This window comes from Tupaia chinensis, unplaced genomic scaffold (assembly GCF_000334495.1).
Source record: "Tupaia chinensis unplaced genomic scaffold, TupChi_1.0 Scaffold144090_1, whole genome shotgun sequence".
Lineage (NCBI taxonomy): Eukaryota > Metazoa > Chordata > Mammalia > Scandentia > Tupaiidae > Tupaia > Tupaia belangeri.
In genome coordinates this window covers 101,739-120,305 of record NW_006203944.1, presented here as the reverse complement: position 1 = coordinate 120,305, position 18,567 = coordinate 101,739, and the positions used below count along the sequence as shown (strand labels likewise).

Genomic DNA, 18,567 nt, shown 5'->3' with positions numbered 1-18,567 from the left:
ATAAATAGAGAGAAGCAGGACCAGGAGATGGCATAATGTCTACAGCACTGGACTCCCATGTAGTCAACTGCAGTTCGAGTCCCGGTCCCGGTGGCTTAAACTCACGCTGGGCATGTGTGAGTGTGTGCCCAAGATCCCAAGAGGAGATTAGAGGAGAAGGGACTGCGGCATGGCCACCCCCCTGGGTGGATGATTTCTCACTTTCTGTCTCTCTGTCTCTCTCTTTGTCTTTCTGGTGAGCATGCACACCCTATAGCAAAAACCTTTGAAAAAATAAAAAAGAGAGAAAGAAGCTCAGGGTGTGATCTTGCAGAGACTCCCTTCATCCAATCATAGGCATTATTTCAGTTCCAGTCTAATAATATTTTCATAATTTCCCTCTGAAGACTATTTTCAGGACCCTCTTTATGTCTTTATTCCTCAGACTGTAGATGAAGGGGTTCAGCATGGGGGTGACCACAGTATACATGACTGAAACAGTTGCACTTGAGTGTGAGCTGTGGGTAGTGGCAGCACTAAGGTACACACCTAGGCCTGTACAATAAAATAAGGAGACAACTGAGAGGTGAGAGGCACAGGTGGAAAATACTTCGTATTTGCCCTGAGCTGATGAATTGCATGAATTGAGTGTAAGAATAAATAATCGCAGCAAGGGGACCACCACCCAGCAGCACAGATGCAAAATAGATCACAATGTCATTAAAAAAAAGATGTAGAGCAGGCCAGGTGGACCACCTGATTAAGATCAGAGAAAAGGTGTTGGATTTGATTTCTACATGTGTACAGAAGGACAGCCACAATGCCATTAAGGTATATAACAAGGAATGTAGGATACACAGGATCCAGGATGCCAGAACCAGCTTTCCACAGAGCCAGGGGTTCATGATGACCGTGTAGTGCAGGGGGTGACAGATGGCCACATACCAGTCATAGGCCATCACAGTCAGGAGGAAGTCATCCAATGCTATAAAGAATAGGAAAAAGAACATCGGGGTGATGCAGCCTGTGTAGGTGATAACCTTACTGTGTGTTTTTTTTATTTTTGTCATAGAGCACATGTACTCACCAGATAGGCAGAGAGACAGAGACCACTTTACCAGGGAGAATGACCATGCCACAATCTCCTCTTCTTTCATGATGTGGGCATGCATGGACACATGCCTGCCATGTTGCCCAAGCCACTAGGTCTTGGACTTTGCCTGTGCAGTCCGCCATATTGGATTCAGCAGCCTGAACCACCATGTCACCAGCTTTCCCAATAACTGTAAATTTATATACATTGAAAAGCTACTCTCTTTCTCCCTTTCACCAATCCCCTGGCAACCACTATTCTGTTGCCTGAATCTATGATTTTGACTTCTTCAGATATCCTAGTTAACTGGAATCACACAGTATTTTATTTCAAATGTCTTCCGTGGACCTCAATAGATCTTTCCTAATTTTTATCTGTTAGTATAGTGATGACAGTAGGCAATGTGAACTCTGAGCTGAGTAACAGAGCAGGAATTGAAAGAGCGAATGACAGATAATCAAGTACACTGATACATTAACGTCTGCATTTCAAATAGAGATACTGGAAGCAAAGACATGCATATACATGAAAATCTGCAGTTGCAGATTTTTCTATACTCTGTATTAATGGCATTAATTGCCAAATGAATTTTTTTTCTGTTCTCTAGTTGTTGTTTTTCTAGTTGTCATTCTCTTTTCCATAGACAGAATAAATCCCAAAAAGTTATTTTAGTAACATACAAAAATTACTCAGAATCATGAACATCATGTGAGAAGACATTCTTTTTAAGAGTTGTATACAGGGGGACAGAAGATAGCCTGGTGGCTAAGGAACTGGCCACCAAAGTGGATAATTATGGTTTGAGTCCCAGAACTGGTGGCACACTTTCTTAGTATCAATCTTTAACTCTATCTGGTCAAATAAAAAAAAATCATCATTAAATTAGATAAAAAAAAATTCTATAATAAAAAAAAGAAAAGAGTTGCATGTCATTCTATGAGATAATGATTCTTTCAGAGGCTAAGAATCATGATAATGATACAACGCTAGCAATAACATTGAGAAAGTATAAAGATATTAAAGAAAAATGGACTGGATATGAGAGAGTGTAGAAAGCTGAATACAGAGTTACTTCAATGGTATAGACGTGTAGCTTATAATCTGATTAGAGAATCACAACTGTTGGCTTTAAACTTTACAGTTATGGGCATTATTTCAGCTCCAGGCCAATGATTTTTTTCACGACTTCTGTCCAAAGAGTATTTTCAGTGCTCTCTTTATGTCTTTATTCCTCAGACTGTAGATGAAGGGGTTCAGCATGGGGGTGACCACAGTGTACATCACCGAGGCTGCTGCACTTGAGTGTGAGCTGTGGGTAGCACCAGCATTAAGGTACACTCCTAAGACTGTACAATAAAATAAGGAGACAACTGAGAGGTGAGAGGCACAGGTGGAAAATGCTTTATACTTCCCCTGAGCAGATGCAATTACACGAATGGAGAAAACTATCTTACAGTAAGAGTAAAGGATGCCAGCGAGGGGACCACCAACCAGTAGCACAGCTGCAAAATAGGTCACCAAGTCATTAAGAAAGGTGTCAGAACAGGCAAGGTGGACCACCTGATTCAGTTCACAGAAAAAGTGGGGGATTTCCACCTGTGTACAGAAGGACAGCCGCAATGCCATTAAGCTATGTAACAAGGAATGCAGGACACTCAGGGTCCAGGACGCTAGAACCAGTTTTCCACAGAGCCAGGGGTTCATGATGACCGTGTAGTGCAGGGGGTGACAGATGGCCACATACCGGTCATAGGCCATAACGGTCAAGAGGAAGTCATCTACCCCTGCAAAGAGCAGGAAAAAGAACATCTGGGTGATGCAGCCTGCATAGGTGATGACCTTGCTCTGGGTCTGGATGTTCACCAGCATCTTTGGGACGGTGGTGGAGGTGAAACAGATTTCAGAAAAGGACAGGTTGGAGAGGAAGAAGTACATGGGGGTGTGCAGGTGGGAGTCTGAGATGGTGGCCAGGATGATGAGCAGGTTTCCACACACAGTGATCAGGTACATGGACAGGAAAAGCCCAAATACGAGGGGCTGCAATTCTGGTTTCTCTGAAAGTCCCAGAAGAAGGAATTCTGAAATTTGTGTATCATTTCCTGGTTCCATGGTGACTCCCTGAAAAGAGGAAAATAAGATAGTTAATTTCCCATGAACCAGTATTATTCACATAGTTGAAATGCCATAGTCAGACTTTTTAAGTCACAAAGTTATGTTTTATATTTTTACATGGATCTAATCTCCTTTAGGTTTTTATGTTGCCATCTCTTCTTGGGACTTTCTATCTCATGTTTTCTTCCTGTAGATCAAGTATTCCACAGGATTAACTTATTTATTCATAAATAATCATTACACACATTTATTGAATATAATGTGATTTTTCACTTTTATTTTTGTCATAGGGCACACACATTCACCAGACAGAAAAAGAGAGTGAGAGAGAAAGAAAACAAAAGTGTTAAATCACACGCCAGGGAGAATCGCCATGCCACAGTCCCCTCTTCTTTCATATTGATGTGGATATACATATGCCTGGCATGTTTTCCAAGCCACCATGTCTTGGACTTGACCAGCACAGTCTGCCATATTGGATTCAGCAGCATCAACTACCATGCCACCAGCTTTCCCAATAACTATAAATTTACATATATCAAAACTCTCTCTTACTCCCTTTCACCATTCCCTTGGAAACCACCATTCTGTTGTTTGCATCTATTTTTTTTTTTACTATTTCAGATATCTTAGTGACATCACACAGTATTTTATTTTAAAGGTCTTCCATGGGTCACACTAGACCTCTCCTAATTTTTATCTGTTGGTAAATACTCAAAATCTGTGTTATAAGAGTCATAATTTGTGGGACCAGCAGGTGTCCTAATGGTAGAGTCATAATTTGGAATTTAAGAGATCAGGTAAGCATGTTCTGAGGTCTGCTCATGTTCTACACAACACAAACAGATACATACATACACACACACACATACACACATACACATACACACTAGCACACATACCCTCTAAGACACACACCAAACTATAACCTCCAGAGTCCTTGGCCATGTTGATTAACAAAAGAATGGATTCCAGACCATTTCTCAATACCAAATCATCTTTTTCCTAAAAAATGTAGGAATGATGCCCAAATTCCAGTTGCTAAGCTTTCCATAGACAAGAAACATGGACCTTCCTTTTAACATGACTGTTTCACAATTTGTTGTTTTTCACTTTATTTTATTTTATTCTATTTTTATCATTCTTATCATTTATTTAACATTTTGCTCACTATAGATCATTTAGCTTGTAAAGAGTTCATATATTTTTTGTAAAGAGACAGAAATATCTGCTCATTAAAAAAATAATAATAAAAATAAATAAAGGGGACTAGAAGGTGGCATTGAGGTTATATCACTGTACTCCCATATGGATGGCCATGGTTCAAGTCTTAAACCCTCTGGCTTGAAAGTCACAATGAGTGCATGTGCATGTGTGCCCAAGATCCTGAGAGGAAAATGGAGAAGGGATTCCAGCATAGCCATCCATCTTGGGGAATGATTTCTCATTTTCCCTCTTGTTTTCTCTGTCTCTCTCTCATTCTCTATGGCAAGCTCAACACACTAAAGCTAAAACTTCTAAAAGAAAATACATGAAAATGAAGAATAAAGGGTCAGTAGGTTCATGGTCATTCAGGCACGGGATTTCCACATGACCGGCCACGGTTCCACTCCTGGATCTGGCAGCTTGAAAATAACCCTGGATACATGTGAATGCATGTCCAAAATCCCAAGAGGAGAATAGAGAATAAGGAATTTTAGAGTAGCCATCCTCCCTAAGATATGATTTCTCACTTTCCCTCCATATCTCTCTCTCTCTCTCTGTCTGTCTCTTTCTGGCAACACACATCCCATAGTAAATACTCATCCCAAAAAATGAGGAAGAAAGTATATGAGAAAGGGAAAAATATCTAATAAGCTCAGGTGGCCCTGAGAGATGTGATGAAGAGAAAACTCCCTTGATCCTGAAGCAAGTCAAGCCCAGTTACATCTCTGTATGCCCGTCATAAGTAATAAACCAGCTAACATTAACTTTTTTGATACAGAATAGACTGGACCCCTTACAGATTGGACTCCCCAAGATAACAATAAGCAAAGACAGTAAGCCCGCAAATCTCAAAAGGAGTTATCCAAAATACAACATATTAGAAGATCTTTTTTAAAAAGAGTAAAATTATGTGGAATTATGTTTAATTAAAAACGAACAGAATCAGAAGACTGGGTTTTGCGTCTCGGATCTAGCTCTCAGTGACTCCCCAGAAGTGAATGAAGGAGAAATTTCATAGCTTCAAACACATGACTTGACTCTCCGTGAAAAACTCACCTCTTCCATGAATAGCTTCAAACACGTGACTCCATTCCCCACAAATAATGCACCTCTGGGACCAGCAAGTGGTGTGGTGATCCAGGCACTAGATTCTCATATGACTGACCACAGTTCAAGCCCAAGAACTAGCAGCTTAAGAATCATACTGGATCCGTATGCACATGCCCACAATCCCAAGAGAGGGATGGAGAAGAATGGATTGTGGTATGGCCATTCTTCTGGGAAGTGAATTCTCACTTTCCCACTCTGTCCTTGTCTGTCTTTCTCCAGTAAGCACACATGACCTATGGAGGAAACAAATTAAGGAGAAAAATAGAGAAGACATTTATAAGAAACAGAAATGGATTATTATCTGTTGATGATAACGTGTATTCTATATTCAACTAGACTGGTGTGAAGTGTTTTCATGTTTGGTAAATTCACGTTACAAGCCAAGTGACATATAATGGTGTATAAAATAAATTTTTAAAAAATAAGAAAAATTTTTAAATAACCAAAGGACAGGAGAATGCTCATTTGGAAAAGTACATCAATGATTATTGCAGCATTATTCACAATTGCTAAGACATGGACCATGCCAAATGTCCATGAACTGATGAGTGGATTGGAAAAGTGTGGCACATATAGTCAATGGAATAATATTCAGCCATAAAAGCAAGACCCTAGCATTTGATAGAAAGTGGTTGAATATTGAAGATTGATTGCTGAGTTATGCAAGCCAGGCTATGAAAGAGAGACATTATATCTTCACACTTAATATATACTGACTGTCTGCACCCTATGGTAGAGATTGAAAGACTGGAGGACATAAAAACAGTGAAAATTGTTTTGGATTCTGGAGACAGTGAGGAAGAAGGTTGGAAGAAGGGAACAGTGTAGGGTAGGAAATCAGGGAGGAAAAAAAATAGAGAGGCAAGACATTTGTGGGACACAGAAATGATTAAGAACCTGTTGATAATGTGTATTCTCAACTGGAATGGCTTGAAATGTATTTTATGTTGGGTAAATTCTCTTTACAAGCCAAATGATGTGTAACAATTTAATCTTTTTAAAAAAAAATGAGAACAATAATTTAAGTAATAAAAAATACTAAAATAAAATAAAAAGTAAAATATCTCTTACTTGTACACTTCCCATCCCTGCCCACACTAATCTCCCAAACACTGAACTTCACTTTAAGCTTCACCAGATTCCAGACCTTCAATATTCACTTTTACATAATGTGCTTCCTTCTGCTTGGAGTCTCTGTCACTCATATATTTGGAATATTTTATCCCCTCTCCTTCTCAAGAACATCTACTCTTTCAGAACAACCTCAATCATCTTTTTTAATACATTTTATTTTATACAATCACTGTCCATCACTTAACTTATGAAGTCAGCTTCTTTTTTAAATTTTTTTAAAACATTCTTAAATGAAATGAACATGTCCTGCATGTACTTATTTAATATACTGCTTTCTTCATTTCATTTAATTCTATGTAATTTTTCTAGCAAGGCTCACAATGGCTTGAGAGATGGTACACATCTCACAATGGTACACATATCTATCCTACCTTCACTCCAGAATCAGTTCTTTTAGAATAATGGATTTATTTAATGTATTATTTTTTTAATTTGATACGAGGTAGGTGCACTCAACAGAATGAGAGAGAGAGAAAATGAGAAAGCAAGACACAAAGTCCAGGACTCAATTACACTTGACTGTGTGAGAGCCCAGTGCCTCCTGCTGGCTCTGAAATAGGAGATTTGAAATATTCTTACCATGAAGAAATAATCAGTATATGAAGGTCAGTTAAGTAACATACCTAGTTTAATCATTGTACTTTATCATAGTTTAATCATTGCACATTGTGGGCATGTATATATCATAGCATCACATTGTACCCCATCAATATATAAAGCAATTACTCATCTTTGAAAATGGAATTCAAAACTAAACTTAAAAATTAATCATAATAGGCAAAAGATAATAAGAAAAATAAATGAGAAATAAGATGAAAATGTAAATACAAGATAATTTTTGTTTCTACTACTGATGAAGAGGAATTTTTCTAACTTAATAAAAATTAGAGAGGGATGGATGTGTAAAAAATTAGGATTGACTATTATATATGATAACACAAAATCTGTTAACGTTTCACATTCACCCAATATATACCTGTAAGTAAAGTAATACAATGACATTCTGATCATTTGATTTAAAAACGTCAATGCATTATTTAAAAGAAAAAAATCAAAAGAATAAAAAGCATGCATACACCAGAACATAAAACCTGCATAATTTGAAATAAAATAAAAAATAAACAGATCCACAAACATATTCCACTTCATCAGGAAGTAAATAGTTGTAAGTGAAAACTCTTTAATGTAACTATTTTGATCTTTGAATAAATTTTTATGTGGATGCCCAATGGGATTGCGGCGTGACCATCCCTCCTGGGGGGTGATTTCACGCTTTCTGTCTCTATGTCTCTCTCTGTCTGTCTGGCGAGCGCACGTGCCCTATAGCGAAAACCTCTCCCCCCCCAAAAATTAAAAAAGCCTTAAGACACCTGAAAGTCATTGCACATCTCATCACAACTCTTATTTTATTTTCTCTACTTCATGAACTGCACATTTCTGTGGACATTTTCTAATTTGACTGAAATAATTTATTTCTCCCATTCCATCTTCATCCTCATCCAATTGGATGTCTATTCCCATCACTAAATTGTCCACAATGATGCCTGTATTGTTAAGTCTGCCAGATACATGGTTTATAATCATATTAAATAAATTACTGAGGAATAACTTGGTCAGACACATAGCCAAATGCATCAGTCTCAGTTCTTGCCAGGCTGGTTTGGCTCTTATGTGATCTCAGGTAGAGGTTCTTGGCATCCGTTGTCTCTGAACTTTCTTGCTGTTCCGACCAGGCTCCCCAGACTCACCTGTGTGGGCTCTCAGAGAGGACAGTCTTCTTGTGGAAGAGTGAATTTCTCTCTGGGTTGTTGATGATGGAGACTGAAGCTCTGTCCCCAGATAAGACACAATGAAAGAATTAAGCATGGTCCCCTAGCCAGACTAGAGATTCAGAAAGCATCAACTATGTCTTCTCCAGCCCAAGGCTGTCCTCCTTGAGGGACAGTGACAGATGAATTATGTACAGCTCCTTATAGCCACTCATTAGGTACATTTCCTCCTTATAACTACGACCTCTTAGTACCTGATTTCCCTCGTGGACACTGGTCTGGAAAGAAGAACACTTTCCTGATTTGCTGCTCTCGAGAGACCAAGATGAAAGTGTGATGACTTTATCTTTCTTCCACAAAATTTCCCTCCCAAGACTATTTTCAGAGCCCTCTTTATGTCTTTATTCCTTAGACTATAGATTAAATGGTTCAGCATGGGGGAGACCACAGTGTACATCGCTGAAGCTGCTGCATTTGAGAGTGAGCAGAAGGTAACACTGGCACTAAGGTCCACTACTAGACTCATACAATAAAATAAGGAGACAACTGAGAGGCAAGAGGCACATGTGGAAAAAGCTTTGTATCACCCTTGATCTGATGAGATTGCACAAAAGGAGAAAAGTATCTTAAAGGATCCCAGTGACGGGACCACCACCCAGCAGCACAGATGCAAAATAGGTCACCATGTTATTAAGAAAAGTGTCAGAGCAGGCAAGGTGGACCATCTGATTAAGTTCACAGAAAAAGTGAGGGATTTCCACATGTACAAGGAAGGACAACTACAACACCATTAAGCTTTGAAACAAGGAATACAGGACACTCATGATGCAGGATGCCAGAACCTCCTTTCAACAAGGCAGGGATTCATGATGACTGTGTAGTGCAGGGTGTGAAAAATGGCCACATACTGGTCATAGGTCATCACTGTCAAGAGGAAGTCATCCAATACTAAGAAAACTGTGTTATAGAATTCCTGGGTGATACAGCCTGCATAGGTGATGACCTTGCTCTGTGTCTGGATGTTCACCAGCATCTTTGGGACGGTGGTAGAGGTGAAACAGATTTCAGCAAAGGACAGATTGGAGAGGAAAAGTACATGGGGGTGTGCAGGTGGGAGTCTAGGATGGTGGCCAGGATGATGAGCAGGTTTCCACACACGGTGATCAGGTACATGGAGAGTAAAAGCCCAAATATGAGGGGCTACTATTCTAATTCCTCTGAAAATCCTAGAGGAAGAAATTCTGAAATTTGTGTATCATTTCCTGGTTCCTTGATGACTACCTGAAAAGAGGAAAATGAGATAACTAATTTCACACAAACAGGAATTACTCACAGACCTGAAATGCCATAGTTAATATTTTGTGGTCGCAATGTTATTTTCTATGTTTTTGTATGGATTTAATCCCCTTTAAGCTTTCATAGTGTCATCTCTTCCTGTACTTCTTATCTCACTTCTTTGTTCTCATAAATCAGGTATCTACATGTTTTTTTAACATATTTATTTCTTGACAAATAATAGTAGTACCTATTTATGGAGTAAAATATGATGTATCAGTAAGGTTTGGTTCAGGTTTACTTTTACTATTGGACAGATGCATTCACCGGACAGAGAAACAGAGAGAGAGGGAATGTGAGAGATCACCCTCAACAGGGAATGGCCATGCCACAATACACTCTTCACTCAAGATCTTGGTAGTGCATACATACATGCCTGGCATTTTTTTTTCAATCTGCCAGGTCTGGGCTTTTAACTGACAGTAGACCATGTGTGATCCAACAGTCTTAACCATCACACCACCAGCTGACCCAATAACTAAAACTTTATATCCATTGAAAACAACTTGTTTCCTCTTTCACCAATCTTTGACAACCACCATTGTGTTGTCTTCTTCTATGGCATTGACTACTTCAGATATCTTAGTTAAGTGGCATCACTCAGTATTTTAGTTTACATTTTCCATGAATCAAAATAGATCTCTCCTCAATTTTTTCTGATTAGTATTGAGACCACTGTATTATGAGATCATAATCTGGGGGGCAAGCAGATATCATAGTCATTAAGGAGCTGGACTCCAATATGGCCAATCATGATCTGAGACCTAAAACTAGGTCTTAAAAATCGCACTGGACACGTGTGCATGTGTGCCCAAAATCCTAAGAAAAAATTGAAGGAGAAGAGATTTCAGCATGGATAACACCCAGGGGGTGATTTCTCACTTTCTCTCTCTCTGTCTCTCTGTGTCTCTCTCTCAGGTGAGCAAACATGCCCAATGGCAAAATGTGGCCCAAAAAAGGCATTTGTGTTTATTACTGACATAGATGGATTTTCATAAGTTAATAAAAATTTGGAGTGTATTTGTGTACACAATATGATGGACTATTAGATTTGATAACACTAAATTATTCACTTTCCAAATTCACACACACACGCACACACACACACATATATATACATAAAAATAATTCAAAAGTATCCTAAAAATTTTATTTTAAAATGATAATTCACTATTAAGAGAAAAATATCAAAAAAATAAATATACTCAGACCCCAGAACATAAAACAAAACAGTGGCTTGATTTGCAATAAAGTAAAAAGTTAACAGACTCACAAACCTATTTAATTTCACCAGCCAGAAAATAGCTGTCGGTAAAAACTCTTCAATATTCCTATTTTAACATGAGAATTAAATTTTTATGTGAATATTCAATGTGAAAGAAGAAACTGTGAAATGTATGTCTCATGAACTACAGTTGCAAGGTATGAATTGCAAGGAATTCATTCCTCTGGATCCTTCAAAAAAATACCAAAATATGCATAAATACACTCATTTCAAAAACTCCTTATCAGACCCTAAAGTCACATCTCATCACAACTCTGATTCTGCTTTTCCTACTTCATGAACTGCAAATTTCTGTGCACATGTTCTAAGTTGACTGAAATAATTTTACTTCTCCCATTCCTACTTCACCCTCATCCAACTGGATGTCTACTCTCATCACTAAATAGTCCACTTAGCCTGCAAGCTAAGTCTGACAGACACATGGCTTGTTAACATATTAAATAAATTAATGATGACTAAGCTGGTCAGACAAGTAACCAAACACATTAATATCTCAGCTCCTATTAGGCTGGTTTGGCTCTCTGGAGATCTCAGGTAGATGTCATTGGCATCCATTCTGTATGAACAGTCCTGCAGAACCTACCTGACTCTCAGACTCACCTGTATGGGCTCTCAGAGAGGACAGTCTTCTTGTGAAATGGTGAAGTTCTCCCTGAATGGTTGGTGATGGAGACTGAAGCTCTGTACCCAGACAAGACAAAATGAAAGAATTAAGCATGGAATCCTAGCCAGTCTGGAGAGTCCAACAAAAATCAATCATGTTGTGTCCAGCCCAGGGCTATACTCCTTTAGGGATATTGACAGATGAAATATTTACAGCTTCCTATATCAGCTCATTCGGTACATTTCCTCCTTATAAAAACAATCACTTAGTAGTTGACTTCCCTTGTGGACACTGGTCTGGAAAGAAAAGAACATTTTTCTGTTGATTCGCTGCTCTTAAGAGACTAAGATGAAATTGTGATGAATCCAGTCTTTAGTACATGTTCTCTGGGAACTATCCTGCCACCACAGGTCTTTAGAACATTACACCAACTGTTGAGTACAATTTAATTGTCCCCATTTAGCAGGTGGCATGGAGGTTAAGGAGCTGGATCCCCCTTGGCTGAATGCATGATTCAATTTCCAAGCCCATTGGCTTGAACATCACACTGGGCACGTATATATGTGTGTCCAAAGTCCTGACAGAAGGCTAGTGGAGGAATTGCAGCATGGCCATCCCGCTAGGGAGAGATTTCTCACATTCATTTTCTCTCTCTCTCTCTCTCTCTCTCTCTCTCTCTCTCTCTCTCTCTCTCTCTCCCCCCCCTCTCTCTCCACAAGGCCACGTGTCCTATCACAAGGAAAACTTAAAAATATTTTTAATTGAAAAAAGAATTGTCATTTAGTGTTTCATTTATGTAACATTTGGTAATTACAAGAGATATATGTGGACCTTCTTGCTCACGGTAGACTAAAGTTAGAAACTTACATGTTTTATTTCATTTAATATTTACTCGATACCACACCAGTAGGACACACTATTAGCAAACTTATTCTACATTATAGTAACAGGACTCAGGAGAGTTAAATCATGAACTGAGTAAGAATGAAACTTTGACTAAAACTTCATCAAGATGTCTCCAGGTCTCAGTTTGTAGGCATGGAACAAACAGAAAGGAAGTATCAGTCCAAAGAAAAAACAGAAACATGTCAAAATTCCAAATGTAAAGGAAAAGATAGTTCATGTGGTTCCCTTTATTTTTTAAGTTCATGTTTTAATTTTATGTCATTTCCATTTAGTTATTGTACATTTTTACAACTTACAATGTGGGTTCTCAACACACAAATGCATTGCACGTCAAGCAAGTCAAAGAGATTATCTTTCCATTATTTTGTCTCTTTAATGTTCTTTTTTTTTTAGTTTTTTTCATTTCTATTTTTGATTAAACTTCTTATTTGGGGAAAAATTATAGATTAACATGTATTGCTAATAAATAATGTAGAGAGATCCATGTGTTCTTTTTTTATTTTTTGTGTATACTCAATCACATTGTTTAGCTTACACAGTGAACATTTCAATATGTGAACATTTCTCCCCAGTCCAGTTGATCAAAATATCTTCAACTGATAACACCACACCTCCCCATCCCATCAATGCTCTGCCTCCGTATCCCTCCTCCAAATGTCCTTCCTTATGCCCCCCACACACCACATTTGGCAATCACACCCATCTCTTGTGTTTGTACAACCTTTAGTCAATCAGTTTCAGTCATAGAGTGCAGACACTCAGTATATGTTAAGTGGGGACATACAATGTCTCTCCTTCATAGCCTGGCTTGCTTCACTCAGCAGTAACTCTTCAGTCTCCCCAGTGGAACCATCCTAGAAAACCACAGTACAATATCATGCCAGGTTACTAGTATGGATAAGTTAAAAATACATAACAGTTCCACCAACACAAGGATGGCCAGCTCTGCCCTCTTGCAGCCATGTCCACCCTATCCAATCCTTCGCCTTTAGCGATCATTAACCTACTCACTGTTGGTACAATATTAACATTTCAAAATGTTTCATAGTATATAAAAATATCTTCATAGACAAACGGTAGAGTAATTAATTTAGGGAGCTGATTTCCTGGGTGACACCAATATACACACAGGATTATCAAGATGTAAATAAAAAATAGAGAGGTATTTTTTGTGGGACACAGATATGGTTTATTACCTGTTGATAATAACTTGTATAGTATTCTCAACCATCTGGACTTAGGTGTTTATCATGTGGGGTAACATCTCTTTACAATCTAAATGATGTGTAGTGATTGAATGTATAAAATAATAATAATATTTTTTTAAATCTTTGAAGCAAAGTTTTAAATATAAAGCCAAACTATGAAACTACTCATAGAAAATTCTTATAAGATGTTGGAGTGAACAAAGTTTTATTAAATAAGACCTCTTAAAGACAGGCTTAATCCCAAAAATATACAAGTGGGATTATATCAAGCTAAAAAGCTTCTTCACAGCAAGAAAACAATGATTATAGTGAAAAGACAACTCTCAGAATGGGACAAACTATTTGAATGTTATTTCTCAGGAAAGGGATTGATAAAAAATATAAGAAACTCAATCAGGTCACCATATTAAAAAAAGAATAATCTAATTAAAAATAGGCAAATCAGGTGAAGGAGGAAAGTCTGAGAAAAGACATTAAGGAGAAAAATAGAGAGGTAAGGCATTTATGGGACAAAGAAATGGGTTATTATCTGTTGAAGATAATGTGTATAGTATTCTCAATTGGACTGGTGAGAAATGTACACATGTTGAAATATTCACTTTGTAAGCTAAGTGACAAATGTGAATAAATGTATAAAAGAAATCAAAATTTAAAATATATTTAATAAAAAAGAAAAAAATGGGCAAATCAGGGTGAGCAGCTCACAGGGTGGTAAAGCCACTAGAATCCCATGTGGCCCACAGCAGCTAGAGTTCCAGACCAGGCAGTTTGCTTTCTCACTCTTCCTCTCTCTGTCTCTCTGTCTCTGGTTATATTGAAGAATAACAATAAATAAAATTAAATAAATATTTTTAATAGGAAAAGATTCCAGAATGGTTAAAAGACATATGAAAAAATGTTCAAAATCTCTTTTCATAAAGAAGTTGCAAATTAAAACAATAATTGGATACCATTTAACCCGTTAGAATTTCTAGGATCAAGAAAATAAAGAAATCAAGGGCTGGCAAGGCCGTGATGAAAAGAGAACACTTTTACATTATTGCTGGAAATGTACATTTGTACAAACTCTGTGTAAAACTATGTATTGATTCCTCAAACAATACAAATAGAACTACCATGTAACCCAGTAGTCACATTCCTTGGTATTTACTCAAAGGACAGGAAAACACTCAGATGGAAAGATAATTACACATTCATGTTTATTGTTGCATTATTCACAATTGTTAAGACATGGAATCAACCTAGGTCTCCAAAAACTGATGTCTGGGTTGAAAAATAGTGGCACAAATATACTATGGAATATTACTCAGCCATAAGAAGCCATGACATCCCAATTATTTGATTCAAAGTAGTTGAATATAGAGGACTTAATATTAAGCAAAGTAAGCTAAACTTTGAAAGAGACACACTGCATATCCCCACTCAGTGTGTCCTAAATGTCTGCACTCTATGGCAGAAAAGAAAAGATTCAAAAATATGATAGTAGAGAGGTTAAGTGTAGACAGCAGAGACTGTAAGTGAGGGCAGTGGGTGGATGAAAGTGAGTTGAAAGAGAAAAGAGAAGGAACGTTTAACAGACAAATATCTGGAAAGGTCTGTTTTTTAAAAATCTGTAATTTTTGCTTTAAAAATAAAATTAAAAAGAAATCTTTTGGACAGTTATAAAATACACTGGATGCCAAAGTCCTCGTTATCACCATGAGCAGTTGAGATCCTCAGATACGATGGAATGATGGACCCAAACGTGAAAACCTGTAGTCTCAAATATATTCCTCCCATGAAGGATTAAAATGTTTTTGCTATCTAAGCACAGTTCTTCTTTTTTATTTCCCAGAAAGGAGTACAATTCAGTACTACAGCTTCAGTAAAACAAAATAAATAATATCTAAGACACTGCAGAATAGCTCCTATGAAGCCTACATTGTACAATAAGATGACTGATAATTTACAAATAATTTTGATGACAGTGTGGAAATGACTTAGAGAAAGTGGTAAAAATGACAAAGAGAAAGCTTTTGGATATCAGAGAGAGCAGAAATCTTAATTTAATGGCTTTCTAAAAATATTCATAGAGGGACCAGCAGTTGGTGTAATGGCTGTGTTGCTGGACTCCCATGTAGTCAACCGTGGTTCAAGTCCCAGAACCAGTGGCCTAAATTCACATTGGGCATGCAAGTATGTGTGCATGCCCAAGATTCCAAGAGGAGAATGGAGGCGAAGGGGTTGTGGCGTGGCCATCCCCCCGGGGGTTGATTTCTCACTTTCTTTCTCTCTGTCTTTGTCTTTGTGATGAGCACACACAACTTATAGCAAAAAAAAAAAAAAAAAAAAAAACCTCTTGAAAAAAAAAAGAAGAATATGTATACATACAATACAGAGAAACTGAAATCAGAAGAATGGAAACTCCCAGCACTCATAGAAGGACTAAGTTCTACTCCCAAATCCGATCAAGAATCAAGAAATTAGCTCTGAGGCATTGAGGTTTATAATCAGGACAGCTTATTTGATTCCAGAAAAATTGGTCCTGTTATACCATTCTCCCAGATAATCTTTTCAGAGCCCTCTTTATGTCTTTATTCCTCAGACTGTAGATGAAGGGGTTCAGCATGGGGGTGACCACAGTGTACATCACTGAAGCTGCTGCACTTGAGGGGGAGCTGCGGGCAGCACCAGCACTAAGATACACTCCTAGACTCGTACAATAAAATAAGGAGACAACAGAGAGGTGAGAGGCACAGGTGGAAAATGCTTTGTACTTTCCCTGAGCTGATGAGATTGCACAAATGGAGGAAATTATCTTAGAGTACGAGTAAAGGATCCCAGTGAGGGGGCCGATGCCCAGCAGCACAGTTGCAAAATAGGTCACCATAGCATTAAGAAAGGTGTCAGAGCAGGCAAGGTGGATCATCTGATAAAGTTCACAGAAAAAGTGGGGTATTTCCACATGTGTACAGAAAGACAGCCGCAATGCCATTAAGGTTTGTAACAAGGAATACGGGACACCTATAATCCAAGATGCCAGAACCAGCATTCCACAGAGCCAGGGATTCATGATGACCGTGTAATGCAGGGGGTGACAGATGGCCACATACCGGTCATAGGCCATCACAGTCAGGAGGAAGTCATCCAACACTAGGAAAACTATGTAAAAGAACACCTGGGTGATGCAGCCTGCATAGGTGATGACCTTGCTCTGTGTCTGGATGTTCACCAGCATCTTTGGGATGTTGGTGGAGGTGACACAGATGTCAGCAAAGGACAGGTTGGAGAGGAAGAAGTACATGGGGGTGTGCAGGTGGGAGTCTGAGATGGTGGCCAGGATGATGAGCAGGTTTCCACACACAGTGATCAGGTACATGGAGAGGAAAAGCCCAAATATGAGGGGCTGCAATTCTGGTTTCTCTGAAAGTCCCAGAAGAAGAAATTCTGAAATGTGTGTATCATTTCCTGGTTTCATGGTGACTCCCTGAAAAGAGGAAAATACAATGGCTAATTTCACATGAACAGGTATTATTCTCATAGTTGAAATGCCATAGTTCGTATTGTGTACTTACAAATTATATTTTTGTATGGATCTAATCTGCTTTAGGCTTTTGTAGTACCTTCTCTGCTTAGGACTTATCTCAATTCTTTATTCCCATAGATCATGTATTCTGCAGAATTTTTAACTTATTTATTTCTTGACAAAAAATAATAATACATATTTATGGAGTAAAATGTAATGTTACAATAGAATTTTATTTGCTCTTTTTTTGTTTTAATTTTAATTTTGCTATTGTGCACATGCACTCACTGGACACAAAGACACAGAGAAAGGGAAGGTGAGAAATCACCCCACACAGGGAATGGTCATTCCACAATTCTCTCTTCTCTTAGGATGTTGGGAGTGCATACACACATGCCTGGTATTTTTTTCAAGTTGCTAGGTCTGGGACTTTAACTGGCCATCAACCATCTGCAATCTAGCCACCTTAACCACCACACCATCAGCTGGCCCAATAACTGTATTGTTATATTCATTAAAAAACAACTCTGGGCAGTTCCTTCTGCATGGTCGCTGGGGAGAACCTGCTGCTGTGCTGACCATGCTCTGTCGGACACAGTGTCCATGGAGGCAGGAGAGGCGAGTCTTCAGAAGAAGGTTCCTCATGGCCCCTGCCAACTAGATTGAACTTCAAGAATTTGAAAGAAACACACTATCCATCAGATGACAAGAAATCACCGCAGGACCACAAGAAATATAGGAAAGCAAGAAAATACCTCTCCTCCAAGGGAAAAGAATAAGTCCTCTTCATCCATAAACAGTTCAATGGAAATCATGGAAATGTTTGATAAAAAATTTAGAACATTCATAATGGCAAAGCTAACAGAGATGGAAGAGAAGAGAGACAAGGAACTGCTAAAGAGAAAGGAGAAAGAAGTTGGCGAGTTCCAGGAGGTGAGGATATTCTTGCAAGATCTAAAAGAGGAATTACACACTTTACAAAAGAATCAAACAAAACTGTTAGAGATGAAGTCTATAATACTGGAAGTCAAGATCTCCCCTGAATGTATGAAAAGCAGAGTAGATCATACAGAAAATAGAATCTCAGATTTAGAAGAGAAAATTGTTAGCCTAAAAAAATCTACCACAAAGGCTGAGAAAATGGCCCCAAAATTTAAAAATAATATATGAGAAGTACTAGATACCATCAAATGTCCAAACTTCTGGATAATTGGCATTCCAGAAGGTGAAGAGACCCATAAGGGCATAGATAATCTATTCCATGAAATCCTGCAAGAAAATTTTCCAAACCTAGAGAGGCATTCAAAGATCCAGTCCCAAG

At 38.2% G+C, this 18,567-nt stretch overlaps 2 protein-coding genes and 2 pseudogenes across 2 annotated transcripts; all 4 read right to left on the bottom strand.

Moving 5' to 3' along the window:
* Positions 1 to 433: 433 nt before the first annotated feature.
* Positions 434 to 1,215, bottom strand: LOC102471407 (olfactory receptor 7A10-like; annotated as a pseudogene).
* A 1,036-nt stretch (positions 1,216 to 2,251) lies between these two features.
* Positions 2,252 to 3,181, bottom strand: LOC102470978 (olfactory receptor 7A17-like). The gene has a single exon (XM_006165930.2). It carries the CDS (start codon positions 3,179 to 3,181, stop codon positions 2,252 to 2,254), a length of 930 nt encoding a protein of 309 aa, XP_006165992.2.
* Positions 3,182 to 8,650: 5,469 nt separating this feature from the next.
* LOC102470574 (olfactory receptor 7A10-like) lies at positions 8,651 to 9,493 on the bottom strand (annotated as a pseudogene).
* Positions 9,494 to 16,268: 6,775 nt separating this feature from the next.
* Positions 16,269 to 17,198, bottom strand: LOC102501248 (olfactory receptor 7A5-like). Its single transcript, XM_006165922.2, has one exon. It carries the CDS (start codon positions 17,196 to 17,198, stop codon positions 16,269 to 16,271), a length of 930 nt encoding a protein of 309 aa, XP_006165984.2.
* Between the last annotated feature and the right edge of the window lie 1,369 nt (positions 17,199 to 18,567).

Coding starts and splice junctions, on each gene's coding strand:
- LOC102470978 (XM_006165930.2), bottom strand. CDS start 3,181: ATGGAACCAGGAAATGATACACAAATTTCAGAATTCCTTCTTCTGGGA.
- LOC102501248 (XM_006165922.2), bottom strand. CDS start 17,198: ATGAAACCAGGAAATGATACACACATTTCAGAATTTCTTCTTCTGGGA.